General features: G+C 43.2%; 1 protein-coding gene across 3 annotated transcripts in view; it reads right to left on the bottom strand.

The window, feature by feature from the left end:
* Positions 1 to 974: 974 nt before the first annotated feature.
* LOC5580054 overlaps positions 975 to 16,764 on the bottom strand; it is a 260,798-nt gene continuing 245,008 nt past the window's right edge. For all 3 annotated transcript variants that reach the window (XM_021843979.1, XM_021843991.1, XM_021843987.1), the window contains exons 4-7: positions 16,265 to 16,393; positions 4,852 to 6,954; positions 3,626 to 4,792; positions 975 to 3,533 (exon numbers count right to left, since the gene is read on the bottom strand). In XM_021843979.1, the coding sequence (XP_021699671.1) occupies positions 1,809 to 3,533; positions 3,626 to 4,792; positions 4,852 to 6,954; positions 16,265 to 16,393 (5,124 nt within the window). In that variant the 3' untranslated portion in view covers positions 975 to 1,808. The remainder of the gene's footprint in view (positions 3,534 to 3,625; positions 4,793 to 4,851; positions 6,955 to 16,264; positions 16,394 to 16,764) is intronic.

The following is a 16,764-nucleotide window of genomic DNA, read 5'->3' as shown; positions in this document are numbered from 1 at the left end:
TTCACCTTAAGAAAGATTTACCCCCGCACCAAATGTACCATGTACAAAACGCTTATAAGACCGGTGGTCCTCTATGGACATGAAGCATGGACCATGCTGGAAGAGCACCTGCAAGCACTTGGAGTGTTCGAACGAAGGGTGCTTAGGACGATCTTTGGCGGAGTGAAGGAGAACGGTGTGTGGCGGCGGAGAATGAACCACGAGCTCGCTAGGCTCTACGGCGAACCCAGTATCCAGAAGGTTGCGAAAGCCGGAAGAGTGCATTGGGCAGGGCATGTTGCAAGACTACCGGACAACATCCCTGCAAAGACGGTGTTCGCGTCGAATCCAGTTGGTACAAGAAGGCGGGGAGCACAGCGAGCGAGTTGGCTTGATCAGGTACAACAAGATCTGGAGCGCGTGGGCCAAAATTGAAGTGGGAGGGACACAGCCATGGACCGAGTAAATTGGCGTAACATCGTTAACGAGGTTTTATCAAACTAATTGATGTACCACCAAGTAAATAAATAAATAATGATTGCAGGCAGATATATAGATATAGAGGAACGCAAAGTAATGACTAGTGATATTTTCCATTAAGTGAAAAGCCACTTGCATGAACTGAAAGATATTGTGCTTGAAGTTGAAGATAAAATTATGGATCTAAGCTTGGTTCGTCACTTGTGAATGAAATTTCTCAATATTCAAATATAATAAAACAAGTTTTATTTATTATTCTGAAAATAGAAAGGGAATTTATTTCATTATTTTTTGTTCATTGTTTTAAATACTCGTTATAAATCATATGTTGATAATATTAAAATAAACACTATAATAAAAATAAGCATATGAATAAAAAGCAAAAAATGTACAATAAAAAATGTTCACAAACCGATGAACACCGTCAATATACAGGAGATTAGACATCTCATATAACTGATGATTGATTGCTACACCATAATACTTACGCTTGGCCGTTCGGTTTACTTGTTTCATTGTCAAGTCTTAGGTTTATATATTGTCAGATCTAAGTTCTAAGAAAATGGAATGTCGACGAAGTTTGGATTTGAGGAGTCATTGTACACTTACGATTAAAACATGCATCGAAGAAGAGTAGTCGCTCTATGGATAAAATGCATTTAATGGGCAGTATCGGGAATGGTTGTTCGTTTTCGCTTAGTCACTTATTAAGTAGGTATTGTAAGTCTATTCCTAACGCTAGTGGACGAATTTCTGATTGTCTTACTCTTATGAATAAAATCTAACTTCATGAGTCAGAGTGTAAAAACGGTGTTTAAATAAAGATATGAACTCGAGCAAAAAGAAAATATCACATTCAACAGGAGAACAATCTCTCCCAATAAAACAGCAACCTAAATGTTTTCCTCTAAATATCTACAGCAGCGGTCGACTTCTTTTCAAAAGAAGCCTCTCTGATTTTCCCTAATATTAATTTCCGCGCTTGTTTTGCTTAAGTTAACCCTATTGGGCGCCCGACTGGCGGTTTCAAACCGCAGGCACCAACAACCAACTAGAATTAGTCGCAAACTAAACAAAAAAAAATGACCTAAGGTTGGATTCACAGCAGTCGGAACATTAACGGTGGACTGGTGGATCCCCGCTGAAAGGCACGTTTCGTTTCAGGCTAAAAAACTAATTTGCACTTTTTTCCTATGTGATAGGAGAACTTGCTTCGAGGGCAATGGAATTTGAGCTGGGCGAATCATTTTTTTGGACAAATGAGTGCAAGGTCAGTTGAAATGAGAGATATTGTAACTGACAAGTGCACTCATTCATTGTACCCGCAACAGCGTTGACGAAGGTTTGGATCACCTCCGCATTGGTCCCTGGAAGCGGCTCATGTAGAATTCGCAATCGGTGCAGTACACTGCCGGCAGTATGCAATGCTTCTTCCGGCAGAGACTGCACTGGACAGCCTTGGCCGAGGCCTTCACAATGGCGTTGCTGTTATAGGTGGCAATGGCCACTCGCGTTACGGGGAGTCCAACCTGTTGCTGCTGAGGCTGTTGCTGAGGGTCAGCGGGGAGGGCCTGGGGATTGTTGGATGGGATAGGTTGAGGAGAGGGTGGACAATCGGAGCCACCTTTGGTGCCCGGTTCGAAGCTCACCTTCTTCTGTGGGGGTTTTTGCTGCTGTTGGGGTTGGAGGTAGACCTGCTGGTGCGGAGGAGACTGCGGTTGTTGCTGTTGAGGCAACGGGAGATCATGGTAGGGGGAGTCTTGATAGTGAGATAGCGGTACCCTCTGGTAGGGGGAAGGAAGCTGTTGGGAGGGTTGCTGGAGTTGGGCTTGCGTGCTGTAAGCATTGTAAGGGTTAGAATTGGTATTGTAGGGCATCATATTCTGCTGCGGCTGTTGTTGTTGGTAGTTGGTTGGCAGAGGAGGCTTCTGGTAGACATTTGAAGGTTGCTGTGGCTGTTGCGATACCATCAAGGGAGATTGTTGCTGCTGTCTCAGGACGGCTCCGTTTTGCTGGTGCATCATCGAGGTTAGGTTCTGCCGGATGCCTAGCGGAAGGGCAGGATTCGGTGAGCCGTTCATGACTGTGGAGTTGGTGGTCATTGTGGGAGAGGCGGAGACCGTTTGGAATCCTTGATCCATCGGACAGGGGACGGACATATACGGAGAGTTTCCGTAACTGGTTGGTGGAGGAGCTATCCTCATATCGTAACTGTGCTCGCTGCCGCTGTCGTCGAATAGCCTTGGCTTCTGTTGTTGCTGCGGTTGAGACTGCTGTGGCAGATATTGCTGCTGCGGCATTGGGGGAGGTTGGTAGATCGAAGATTTTGGGATAGAGTTTTCGTTGAACATGGCCTGCGGTTGCGGTTGGAATTGCTGAGTCTTGAAGCCAGCAGCGTTGCTAGGAATGGTCGAGTACTGCTGATAGCTTTCGTTGGGCTGCTGTTGAGGCTGCACTTGATAATACTGCTGTTGTTGCTGTTGCAGCTGCCTTTGAATCTCCATGTTCTGCTTGTGCATATCTGCAGCCAGAGAGTACTGTCCGCCAGACGGCGTCTTGATCGGGTGGTATGTAATACTAGTAGACAGGACAGGTTGTGGAGAGTTTTGTCCTTGCCTCTCTTCAGAATCACCGCTTCCGTTACCAGCCGTCCTCAGGACACGCTCCAGTATCGGATTTGGGATGAAATCATCTTCTTCTCCATCGTCCGCAGTAGCAACCAGTATAACCTGATCGCAGAACGACACGCTTTTCTTCTTGGTTCTCTTGATAATTGCGTTCGTGGCCGTGTTGCCACTTGTAGAGTTATTCAACGTTTGCTGAACCACCTGGTTCAACATCTCCACTTCCCGGATCTCCTCCTGGATCTGCGCCTGAGCAATATCGTACCGTGGCTTGGGCAGCATCTTGTACGCCGCTATGCAGTCAACTTCGTCGACTCCGGCGTTGGCGTTGCTGTCAGTTTCCGACGACAGCGTGCTCGCCAAAGACTGCTTCGCCTTCTGATCGGTCAGGAGACCACTCATGCCCGTTCGGACGTTGGGTGGCTGTTGTAGTGCTGACTGCGGCAGTGTCTGTAAAGAGAGATTTGAGAGGATAAGTTAAGGCTGTTGAGTTTTCATAATCGGGGTAGATCATCAAATTTCCATCCATGTTTTCAACTCACCTGTTTAGTGACTCCGTTCAGCAGCTCCTGACTTGGATAGGGGCGAATCGTCGAGGCTGATGCACTCGACTGCATCTGCTGTGGCTGTGGTTGCGGTTGAGCCTGTTGTTGCGGCATCGGGGCCATTTTGATTTGTTCGAAACGGGACGCCAGATCGCGAACGCTTCGCTGATCGTTGCTCGCTTGCTGCATCATAGCTTGTTGCTGCTGCTGTTGCTGTGCTTGGGGTTGATTTTGCTGCTGTTGCTGCTGCTTGAGTGCGATCTGTTTGGCTTGCAGCTCCTTGAGCCAGATCTCCGATCGAGTGGTCTCGTTCAGGATCTCGGAAGCGCTGATGGGGTTGTTGGCGTTGTTGATCTGTTGCTGCTGCTGCTGTTGTTGTTGCTGTTCTCGCATCTTATTCATCATCATCAGCTGGTGCTGTTTGGCTTGCAGCTGCGCCAGGATGCTTGTCGTGTTCTGCACATGGTACTGTTGTTGATGAATCGGCTGCGAACTCTTTCCCTGCTGTTGCTGTAGGCTTTGAATTTCGCTTAGCTGCTCGTTAAGTGGTTCAAAGTCGATCGCCGGTGGCGGCGGAGGGAAATCTTCGCTAGCCTGACGCGAATGGCACGTGGTCGACGGAGGGCTTGGATAGGGCGGCAGTTCCATTTGGGTTGGGCCGTTGCTATTGTTGGGTGCGCTATTGTTGTATTTGACTATCGTGTCAACTTCATCGACTGAAGCTGATGATGAGTAGGGCTGCTGATCTTGAGGCTTCATTGGGGACTGTTCCTGGTGGACCACGGCGCAGGTTGTGATAATCGTCTGGCAGGAGTCTTCGCTCATGCTGGTGTTTGAGCTCATGGTTGAAAGGTTGGACAGGTTCGCCTTGTGATAGGGCTCCAGCGGAGATGCCGGGGGATGGCTTTCTTGGAACTCCAGGTGCCGAAGGTTGGCACCATTTAGGGGGAGCTTCTGCACTTGCAGCATTTGTTGTTGAGATTGCTGCTGCTGTTGTTGTTGTTGCTGTTGCTGCTGTTGCTGGAGTTGCTGAGCAGTCAACGAGGATCCCACCCGTACGGGAGGTGGCGGTGGCACTTTCGGGATTGTAAGAGTCTTTCCACTTCCATGGAAGCTCTTTCGCATCAACTTGCTTCGCTCCAGATTAGGGTTAGTGTTGGATACCTGCTAATAGAAATCGTTAGTTTCTTGGAACAACTCTTTACATTCTTACGGAAACTTACCTGATAATCGAAGTGTCCTTCCGACAGATACCCGCTGTTGGCCGAATCCTTGGCGAGACTCAACCCAACCGTACTGTCATCGATCGACACCATCTGCTTTAGCGGTGGGATAATGCCTCCGGCAGGCTCATCTGTTGCGCCCGCTCCTTCCGTCAAATCAGGCATTGATCGATTCTTCCGCCTGATCAACCCTCCCATCAACAGCTTTCGTCGAATCTTGTGCTGTTTCTTTCCCGCCTTGGCATCCTTATCCTTCTTATCGGTTTCCTTCTCCTCCTTGTGCTTCTTCAGTGTATCTTTCGCGTTCACCAGCGATGCATCGGCCAACTGGAAGTCACGGTTGATTTTGTTGCGATCTTCACTTCGGCTTCGTTTCTCCTTCGAATCCTTACTCCTTCCGAATAGCGACCGGCTTTCCCGTTCGGGTTTGACATCCACCGTGCCCTGAACTACTTCCTCGATATTTTCCGCTTCGACCAGCTTCAAGGTTACCTTCTTCTTCGGCAGCGTTGCGTAGATCTCAATGCTCTTTGATGGTGAGCTCCTTGTCAGGGTCGAACTACCCGACTCGTGCAACATCTCCTTACTGTTCTGGCGTCCACTACTCAGCAGCTTCTCCTTGCTGTTTTGTCTCCGATGAGCTATGCCTCCGCTTCCGATTCCGGCCAGATTGTAGGCCAACTGTTGGTGCTGTTGCTGCTGCTCCTTGATGATTTCGCCGCCCTTTTCGATGAGAATCCTTCGATGGAGGGAGCGAGCGCGCATGACGCAAGTATTGTGCTTCATCCGTGCAAACGTCATCGTGTGGGGATTGCTGTAGGGTGCATCCATGGCGGCGCGTGCCTTACTAGCGGCAGCGTTACAGAGCACCAATGCCGTTTCCAAGTCGTGGGCTTCCTCGAGAATTCGGGACTTCTCCAGCAGTTGATCGGCTTCCATGCAGAGCTTCTCGCAATCACCGCTGAGAACGACGGACTCGGGGATCTTGGCCAGATGCATGTTGTTGCCATTGATCGGATGTTTCGGCGGGAAGGAATCGGTTGAGGAGAGCGAGTAGGAGTCGTACCCGGCGTCGTAGAACTGACCTTGACGAGTGGGACTGGCGGGTACGCTGCCGTTGCGCTTGCCGACTAGGTAGAGATAGGGATTGTCGAGGGTGGTGGAGGATGAAGACGAGGCCGAATTGCGATCGCCGCTCCAGTTTCCGGAATCCCGTCGACGCGGCTGGTTTAGGTGGTCAGGGATTGAGAGGCCGTCGGGGGAGGAAGTGGAGGATGATGGAGGAGAGACTTGTCCTGATTCAGCACTGAGGCTTCGATGCAGGTTCATGGGCTGCTTGCGCATTTGAGCATTCAGGGCGTTCTTGGAGATGTATCCACCTTGGTCGGACTTATCGGCTTCCTGCTGCTGCTGGAAGATCTTGTCCTGAATCACGGAAAGGTTCTGGTACTGCTGTGCATTGAGGACGTTCTGGACGGCTTTTCGGCTGATGTAGTTTTCTTTCTCTTCGTTGGGGAAGATTTTGCTCTGGATGACACTTAGGTTTTGATAGTCGCATACGGATACTGCTCGGTTCGGGGTAGGTGTAATGGCTCTGCGGTTCTGGGAACCGATCGGAGCCTTCTCAGGACTCGGGGTAACTGCCCTTCGGTGTTGCGCTTGCTGCATTGCGGCAAGCTCCTGAGCGGTGACCTGTTGTGGCTGAGGTTGCGGTTGGGGAAGTGCGTAGAGTAGTAGCAGCGGTTGGTAGCGTCCTCGGGTGCACTTGTCCACCACGCCTTCCCAATTGGGACCGACCTCCTTAACGTTGGCATCGTCGAAGTACACCCAGACACGGAGCTTGGTGTGGAAGAAGAATGTCGTGTAGTGTTTGCCGTAGTAGGAGACTACTCCGACCAGTTCGTGGTTGACGGTTTGGGCCCACCGTTGATCCGACACCTGATGGAAGACGTCGCACAGGCGAAGGGACGTTCCGACAGCTTTCAGCACGGAGTGCACCTGATCGGCGGCCGGACGTTCTGAGTCCCAAACCACACCGATCGAGACGACATCTGGACGGTTGAGCAAGGCACGTCGGATTCCAATCTTGGCTCCACAGGCATTCTGTTGAATAGAAAGGAAAATCGTAATCTTCGTTAGAGCGGTTCTTCGAAGAAATCTTTCCGAGAAAGCGTTCCTACTCGAGTTAAATGTCGCAGTGAAAGTTGTCGCTAGAGACCGGTTGATCATTACAAGTTTTGACCGCCTTGCTGCGGTTACATTAGATTATTCTAATGAGCATATAGAGTGCGCGGGCACTGTGCCATGTCGAATAAGGCATAACGATTTCAGCTTGTTGTCGCCGCGTCGCTGCAAGTAATTACAAGTGCAACCGCACCCACATCGTGAGTTAGTACGACTAGTAGTGAATAAATTAAGTCATGTCGCCTCAGCGAATCGCTATCGGCTAAACTAGGTTAGGGTTGGTTTTCATTCATAGATATCGCGCGGGAAACTAGTTTTTAGCGATATGCCGCAACGACAATCTCGCTTCACTGGCGCTGTTTCTTTTTTTTTTTTTTTCTCCGCCTCAGTTCGAAAACTGCGGTCTGAAAAAGTGACCGCAATTGAATGATTTAGCCCTTCTTGCACGCGTCGCAAATTTGCGCAACAGGTCTGCGGAATCTGCAGCCAATTTGGTTGATTAAGTCCTCTGCAAATTGACCACTAATGACAATCGTCATTTGAAATAAATGCCGTCCCGAAACAAAGCAAACATTGGCGCAGTTGCCCCCCTTGATTGTGTTTGGTGGAACAATTCGGTCCCAGAAACAAAGCAACCGCTGAGTTTGACATGCATGTATACAGGGTGCGCATTCCAACCGCGCGTCTAGTTGGCCTTGACGGAATGAATGATTTTATACGACAAGCGTTTCGTTGTCAACCAGCTGAGCTGGCTCCATACAGTACCCACAAAACTGAATTATGACATGTTTTGGATGATTAATCGTATAGGGCATACATTTGAGAATACAGTTTTCTACAGATGGCAAAATATTATGCCCACTTGAAGCGGACGACGTGCAAAACTTCCTTTTCGGTCCGCCAAAACAAGCAACCGTAAGCGAGCGCGCCTGGCGGGTTGGCACGTATGCAAAGCTGCAGACTCAGCGTCAGCTCTACGAAGTGTGAACGAAAAAAAATCTCTGAAGAAGAAACAACCATTTTCATTAATTATTCCCCTACGCCATCAACGCAGTAGGCCTCTCACTTCAATTTCAGCTCTGCTAAAAAGCTTCTTGACGAATGTTCATATTAAAACTCAATTACCGAGTATCGTATCCAAGTCTTCAAACTTAATGATAGGAGAGAACGGGGTTCTTCGAATCGCAAATTCTTCCTTATTCTCACCGAATTGCGCCAAGATCTCCACGTTCTCTATGCAAATTGCCGCGAAATGTACAATACCGACGCCAGAATGACATCAAGCATCAATATAACCATATTGGTATGCAATTAACAATCGTCTTTGGCCGTCAGCGGGCGCAAAGTTCGAGATCGGCCACTTTCCTCTCGCCTCGTGCTCCTTCCACTTCGTTCGGTTCTGATCGCAGCGCCACCGAGTAGGCTTTTGTTGACGGAAAGAAACACAACCATATAAATATCCGCATCGTGGCGGCGGCGCGGCGGTGGTTTCAATGCCGAGCGTGCGAGTGCGAAAGAGATGCGCACTAGACTGATGCAAATTTTGAAGTTTTTGCTCCCCTATGCTTAAACGATGTCAATTATGATGAAAATGATCCTCCCAAAATTTGAAGCGATTTGGAAGAAATTTGACTGTGCACACGCCATTTGAAGTTTATATGGAGATTACTATGGAAAACGCCAATCTTTTGTGTTCAGCCCTCTAACACGTCATCATAATATTTTAGGTAAAAGTGAACACACTCATCTTATGTGAAAACATCCCAGCTACAACTTTCTCGAAGACCACATTTCGATGGGACGTAAGGATTATTTGTTATTATTGATAACAAAGTCCAAATCGTGCTGGGATGATCATTCAATTACTTTCAGAGCAACACTGCTTTTTTGCTGTAGAACATAGTAGCCTGGATTACTTTGATCTATGCTTCCCGCCAGGAGCACCGCTGTTGCCTGCCGAACAGTTGGTGAAGCATACTACATGCAAACCAACTTTATGATGAAGAATAACAATTTATCGTGAGGTCCAATCAAAAAGTGGTCTTTGGCAAAGTTGTAGCTGGGAAGTTTTCACATAAGATGAGTGTGTTCACTTTTACCTAAAATATTATGATAACGTGTTAGAGGGCTGAACACAAAAGATTGGCGTTTTCCATAGTAATCTCCATATAAACTTCAAATGGCGTGTGCACAGTCAAATTTCTTCCAAATCACTTCAAACTTTGGGAGGATGCTATTTACCATAATTAAAATCGTTTAAGCATAGGGGAGCAAACATTTCAAAATTTGCATCACTCTAATGCGCACCCCAGTCAAAAAGGTATACAAAGTGGGCACTTCAAAAGTTATAGGACGTAAAAGGTTTATGGTCGATATCCTCTCGGATAGGTTCCCTCTGCTGGTTGAATAATCGACGTGCTTTACCGCAAAGGGTTCCGAGGTCTGGGCAGAACTGCTAAACTGATGACTCAATGGGCTTTACTGGATGTTTCCCCGTAGTGTTTGATGTCCTAACATTTCCATCAGACACAAACCTTAACTTTTCAGTCGAGTGGAAGAATCTGACGGGAAGTCGGTGTCAGACATAAATGGCAGAACTTTTTTTAAGAGTGACGTTATGTTCCAAATTTGATAGGTCTCCTGCTCAATTGGAACACGGATTCGTATGGAATTGACAGTTCAACGCTGTTCCAATTTTGTCATTGACGCCAATTTCATTAAAAGCCACTCTATGTTAAGGATTCTTGTTTCAACGGATTAAATGTTGAAAGAACCATTTACGCAGCGAACTGGACCATCGAAATTCATACATTTTGCCTTCGAGAAGCTCTTTCGGGAAGTTCCTTCAGAAGGATCGTTCGGGAAGTTCTTTGTTAATTCCTTTGATAAGGTTCTTCGAGAAGTTCATTCGGAAAGTTCCTTCAGGAAGCTCCTTCAATAAACTTCTTCAAGGAGTTACTTCATGAAGTTCATGAACATTTATTTCAGGAAGTTTATTCGGGATGTTCATTCGGTAGGTCCTTTCGGACGGCTCTTTCAGGAGGTTCCTTTGGGACAGTCTTGCAGGAAGTTTATTTGGGATTTCTTTCGTAATTTTTTTTGGAATTCCCTTCGAAAGTTCGTTCGGAATGTCCTTCGGAAGATCCTTCGGAATTTTCTTCGGAAGTTTTTTTTATCAGATTTTCCTTCGATTACCTTCGGGAGTTTGTTTAGAACATCCTTCAAAATTTCCAACGCAAAGTATTCCTGAATTGACTTCTGTAGGAATTCCCAAGTAACATTGATAGCTGAATAACAGCTTATTCAGCTAAAATTTTGTACAGTCATCTATCCATAACTCGGTATTCAAGGGACCATGAACTTATAGAATTACAGAGTTATAGAACATACCGACACAAAAAATCCTAAATTCAAAGGATCAAATTTCTGAATTTCCAAAACTTTTATGATCACTTTTTTAAGAAAGCAATATTGTTTTGTTGATAGCATTAAAAAAATAGTTGAATACTTTTTCAAAATTCTCGAGAAATCACTTAATTTAACTGAAAATCAATATTTTTTATTTTCATGTTTTTCAAGTTTAATTACAACTTGAAAGTCTTTATTCACTATTAAACCAGAAGTGGTCCACGTTTCCCTGCATGAAAAGGATTTTAAGATAGATATCGAGTTATGGAGGGAAATTTTCCTCACACGTGACATCGACTAGTGGAGACAGCAAGTTATAGAAATATCGACTTATGGAGAGCATGATGTATGGCAATTTGAAGGGACCGAAAAATCCATCGAGTTATAGAATATCGAGTTGTGGAGAGTCGACTGTATATACAGCCTTTTTCAGCTGAACAAACTGTTATTCAGGCCCCAATGTTACCTGGGTTATCTGAAAATTTTTTGGGATTTCTTAGCAAAGTTTTTCATAGAGGCCTTGAAGGAATTTACGGAGAACATCCCTGAAAGAAAGACTGTTTCTCAGGAGGAATTTCTAGCGCGATTATATGGATGAATGCTCCGAAAAACTTCTGGGTAAATTCCCGTACGAATTTTTAGAGGAACGCCTGGAGATTCCTGGCGAAATTACTGAAGACATTTCTAAAGAGGAAATTCTATAGGAATTATCAGAAGAATTCCTTGAAGAATTCCCATAAAAGTTCTGGAGAAATGCTAGGAAGTTTTTGAAGAATATCTGGTATAATCAGAAGGAGAACCATATGAACCGAGATGAATTCCTGGGGAAATTCTCAACAATAAAATCCTGAACAGCTTCTTAAAACTTTTATGCACTAATTTTCCGAGCAATTTATGGAGATTCCTCGGCTGATCACCAGAGATTTTTTAATGCAAATTTAGAAATAATTACTTAAATTAATTGTTGAAGAATTTCCTGAGAAATTTTCGGAGGATTTGTTTAAGGAAGTTCCTGAGATATTTCTGTTGGATTCGCCGAAGGAATTCCGGAATAGATTTTTGAGAAGATTTAAGGAGAATCTTTAAAAAATCCCGGTATATTCCTGAAAAAAAACTTGTAATTTCTCGAATATTTTATTCAGGAATATTTTCGGATCCTCCGTGGAATTAACACAAGTGTTCCTTGATGATTTTGATTGATTTCAGTTATCTCGTCCAACTGTTCCGGAGTGAAAGTTCTTCTAGATATTTTCTTCTGAAATAATACCAGCGTGTTCTACGTCCAGAAATTCTTACGAGAATCTTCTCAGAAACTGATTCGAGGATTCTGCCCAGAAATTGCTTCGAGGATTCTACTTGAAATTTCTGTGGAAGTTTCTCTGAAGATTGCTCCACGACTTCCTCCGTAAATTTCTCCACAAATCCCCCATGGAATTGCTCTAGAGGTTATCTTCAGATTTAGGGATTTCTCCTGATTTTGCTATACCTCCAATGATCCCTTCAGAATTTTCACCTGAAGAAATTCTCAGGACACAACCTCGGGAAATTCTGAAACGAATTCACTGTGAGTTCCTGGTGAAATTCACTGACAAGTTTCCTTCTAAAAAGTTTATAGGGTTTCCATATGGAATAATAGAAACATGTCTGGAGGATGTCTTTTTGACATTCTTAAAAAAAATCTTATGAGTTCTTGGATGAATTGTAAGTCTCTTGTGCAATTCCTAAAACAATTCCCTGAGGAATTTTTGCAGTAATTTCCTAAAGTCAGGGGCGGTAGCAGGTCACTTTTTAGAGACTTTAGATCTATTTTAATGCAAGTCTTCGAAACGTCTATACTTAAATTGATAGGTCTCTTAAGCCTATTATTCAACCAAAATGGTCTTCAATATTTATTTTTTTGTTATTCTGCTTGCAGTGAGTTCTGTTGCAAGGTATGTCTTCTCAAATTCCACGAGGAAAATTTTTAGGAATTATCATAATGATCTTTGCACAATTTCAAGAGATTTATTTACCAACTCACACCGAAAACCTTCCTGCAATTTTTCAAATGATGTTTAGAGGAATTTACCCACTATTTGCTTCAAAACATCCATGAGAATTGCAGCGCTTCTTTATCCAGTAGTTTACTCAGGGATATTTTCCACTAATCCTGTAACCGAAATCTCTTCTTGAAGATATTATAAAGACTCATACAGAAATTATCCAAAAAATCCACGGATGTTTATTCCAGATTTATTGACTAAATTTGTTCAGTGTTTTTTTTTCTAGAAACCCTACAAAAATTCCTATAGTTTCCCATCCATGGTTACTCCCAGGAATTGCTCCAAAATTTCCTCGCGTTTTTCGAGAATCTATTATGAAACTTCCCAAGAATTCCTAAACAAATTAGATCTGTAAGCATTAACTTCCGACAAAAAAATAGTAGTTTACGCAACAAGTTGCAGAAAGATGATTTTTACAGTTGTTTTGTTGTGTACAATATTTTTTGCAATTTCTCAAAAGAACACTTGAGGATATCAGAAATCATATCGGATTGCCTTCCTCATCATTTTGCATTTTCTGAAAACTTTTGTGTAATGATTTATTACGCAATCTAAAAGCAGTTGTGTAATGAAAAGACGTTGCGTAATGAGTCAGTTTTCTAAATTGACTTGAGGCTTCTCAAAATTGGTATTATATGGCAATTTATACCTGTTTATACCTGTTTACCCTACATTACTCTAACGTGAAAGTCTTCTGAATGTATGCGATAAGTTCAATTTTTCGACATCTCCGACACTGTATTACAAAACAACAACAATAATGCAAACTATGCTGTTTTAAATATTTTGACAAAGATCCCCATATGCACAGCATTATGGTTTGCCATATTTATGGAGGATACCCTGCTCGAGGTGCCCGGTGATGACGATTTCTTTTATATTCACTTAATTCACTAAAAAAATCCATAAATTAACTACAATTTGCATAATGTCCGACAAAATTAATTGAATAATATGCAAAAATGCTAAATAAACTGTTAATACAATAGATTGCGGGATTTTTTGGCAAAATATAAAGATAAACTCATAACAAGTCTTTACAAGGAAATAAGTCATAAGTAACTATCTCGGGAAGGGATTCGATCCCATCCCCGCGGTAGTTACTTATGACGTTAAAAGGGCGGAAGGGAATCAAAGCTTTTTAACAAAGTTCATAATACTCTCAAAGCTCAAAATTTATTTTTTGATGGTTTAGAAAAGTATTGTATTTTGTCATAAAAGAGAAACGAAGAATTTTATATAAAGACTACAAGCATGTTAAAAAAATAGATTTAACCTTTTTTTATATAATGCAATTTAAACCAAATTAAATCTGAAATGAGATTTATAGCCCTATTTTGCTTGCTTTGTGGATTTGATCACAAAAAATCGATAAATTATACTTTTTTAATTCTATGTAAACATCGATGAAATGGCTTCAGGGCTTTAGCTAGAAATGTTCCATAAATTAGTCCAATAATATTGTGAGATTTGTTTATGCTGTCAATTTGTACTTTTTACCCACAAATTAATTCCAGGATATGTTCCCGGACTCAACTAAAAAAATAACCTTTCAAAACTTCAAAGTTTTCCCTTGCAATTTCTCCAAAAAATCAATCGCGCAAATTCTTTCGTGAATTTCATCCACAGTCCTTCAGCAATATTTCCAAAATACATCACAAACAGCGTCATAAATTATTTTTTTGTTTTTCTTATTTTCTGGAAATTCTGATTTACAGTATGCAAGAGTTATCTACAAAAAGTGTTTTTCTAAGTAACAATTTTGGTTTTATACGGTTTTAAAGAGCAATTTGTTTGTTTCAAATTAGTTTAGTATAACCATAATGAAACTCACGTTTCTAGAGTTTGTATGCTTACTCTCCGTCATTATCTAGTGCTATTGAAGCGCCTAAATTGTTTTAGAACGAATAAAATAAATCTAGACATGTTTTTTTCATATCAATTTGTTATTGCTTCGAATACAAGAATCGAAACGTACAAATTTACTACTGGATCAAGTCTCAATTAGGTGTGAGACTGATCGAACGGAATTGGTGGTAACCCCCGGGGACACCGATTACTCACAATATCTGTACGACGATGAGTCCGAATAAAATACGTGTATTTAACCTTCAAGACCCCGAGTTGTGCTCTCCGACACGAAATTATCGCCAACGCGTTAAATCCTATCCTATCTGTTTGTGAGTCCTCAAAAGTTCATTACGCTGGCTGACATTGAACGACAACGAAACGCAGGTCAGGTCCGTTGATGGCGGCGACGGTTGACTCTGCGTGCGTTCAATATAAACATTTAAATCCCACCGTTCTTCAGGTACAGACGGAGTTGATAGTAAGTACCGTGAAACGGGGTGATATTGATCAGAATGTCCCTCCTAGTAAGAAGAATCAACATTTATCGATGGAATATTTTCAAAGAATCAAGTATTTTCAATTTAGTAACACTGACGAATTACTACAGTCAACTTTTCTTAACTCGATATTAAAGGTATCGAGTTAGGGAGGTATCAAGTTATAGAACACAAAACCAGTACAAATGCGACCCAAGCGACCGTCGCGGTAGCAATGAAAACTTACTTTTACCATGGTTCTCTAACTCTATATCGAGATACGGAATATCGAGTAAAAGAGAGTTGATTTTATGAAGAATGCAGCATTTCCTTAGGAAATTGTATGGGTTCGATGCTAGTACTTGTTCTAAGAAGACATGCATCATTTGCATACCCAAAAAAATTGATCAGCGTTACCCCACATTACGGTAGCAAGTAAATGTTTCGGATTTGGCCATGATTTCGAAATTGTTTAGCACCCGTCAACGCGCGCGCGCCTACTTCGCAATCTACATGCGCACCGCATTCGCATGCTTTGATCTAGATTCGGACGTGTGTGCCTTTTTATGCTTTGCCATCAGTGCAACATTTGAAACAACAAAATCAGAGACCACATTCAATAGGTAGGTAGCTAGTGCTAGTGGCACTCCTTAGAAACCTGCTGCTGCTGCTGTGCGACTTGTTCCAGAACGAGATTTGTTGAATGGATAAGGCGCGGGGGCCTATTAGCGATCGAAGGTCTACAACTGCAGCAACTGGCGGGAGTAGGAATGCTGCGCGGAACCTGGGTAGTAGGGTGGTCTATGATGATCAAATTTCAAAAATCTTAAGTAACAAATCCCCGAATTTGTTTATTTGGACCCCCAAGAAGCTTCTGTGAAAGTTTGAGCGGAATCCGTCAACTCTAAGGGGAAGCTAAACGAATTTGAAGATTGTATGGAATAAATCGATCTAATATATGGGAAAAATGTTCCAATTAAATACATTTTTGATCATAGGTGGCCCTGTAGTCTATGAAAATCTCGCTGAACTTTTCGAAAGGACCTATGTAACATTGAGAGCCTCTTTTCATTTACTTTCTGTTTAATCAATAGCTAAGCTCCAATTATATCAACCGTTGCGCTTTTTGTACAAATCACTAGCCATGGACATTGTTATTCGATTCATAGAGAAAAAGTTTCTAAAAGACATAGTATTGCACCGTAATTCGAGAATTCTTTCGTAAGTAAATTGAAGACTCTCAGTTACTAGAGAAGATGCTACAGCAATATACCGGAAGTCTTCTCGTTAATAAACGAAATTGTACTATGCAGGATAAAGTACATATTGACCGTTTTTCATACAGTCGAAGAAATTTGAATTAGAAATTGTAACTTGAGATTATGGAAGTATCATTATGGGCCACCCCACTGTTTAATGGCATACTTGTGCGAAACGTAATTGACTACTTACCGGACAGTCCCGAATGTCGCCCATGTTGCCGGCATTCCGCAGCAGTTGGCCAAAGGTGATTGGCTGTTGGTTGGCCGCCGACAGGTTACTCTGGGAGGTGAGCGCTGACGCGGACACGTAATGCACCATCTGTAAATAAAGGGGAACAACGAGAAGGAGAATCGAATCAATAACCGGACCAAAAAAATTGGCGCTGAAAATCGAGAGTGGAAAACCCGACCTCGGGCCTCGCGCAAGCCATTGAACGAGGTGAGGCTCCGTGTGCATTAGATAAGAATTGAGTCGATCGATCGACAGCTATTCGCTTCTCGGGATGTTGGTCAAGCTTTTCACGGGGTGTACGGTACGGGTTTGGCGTTCTCGGAAGGGGTGTCCGTTATTAATTGCACTCCATGGCATGGAGATTTTGTTTACGTGAAACTATGTGTGGAATTTTTTCTGGAAAATGCGATGGAACGGTGGCGATTTAACAGTATGCTTTACTGTGCAATACTGCGGTA

Source organism: Aedes aegypti, chromosome 1 (genome assembly GCF_002204515.2).
Source record: "Aedes aegypti strain LVP_AGWG chromosome 1, AaegL5.0 Primary Assembly, whole genome shotgun sequence".
Lineage (NCBI taxonomy): Eukaryota > Metazoa > Arthropoda > Insecta > Diptera > Culicidae > Aedes > Aedes aegypti.
Note: the sequence above shows the minus strand (reverse complement) of the source record. Positions and strands in the feature narration are given on the sequence as shown.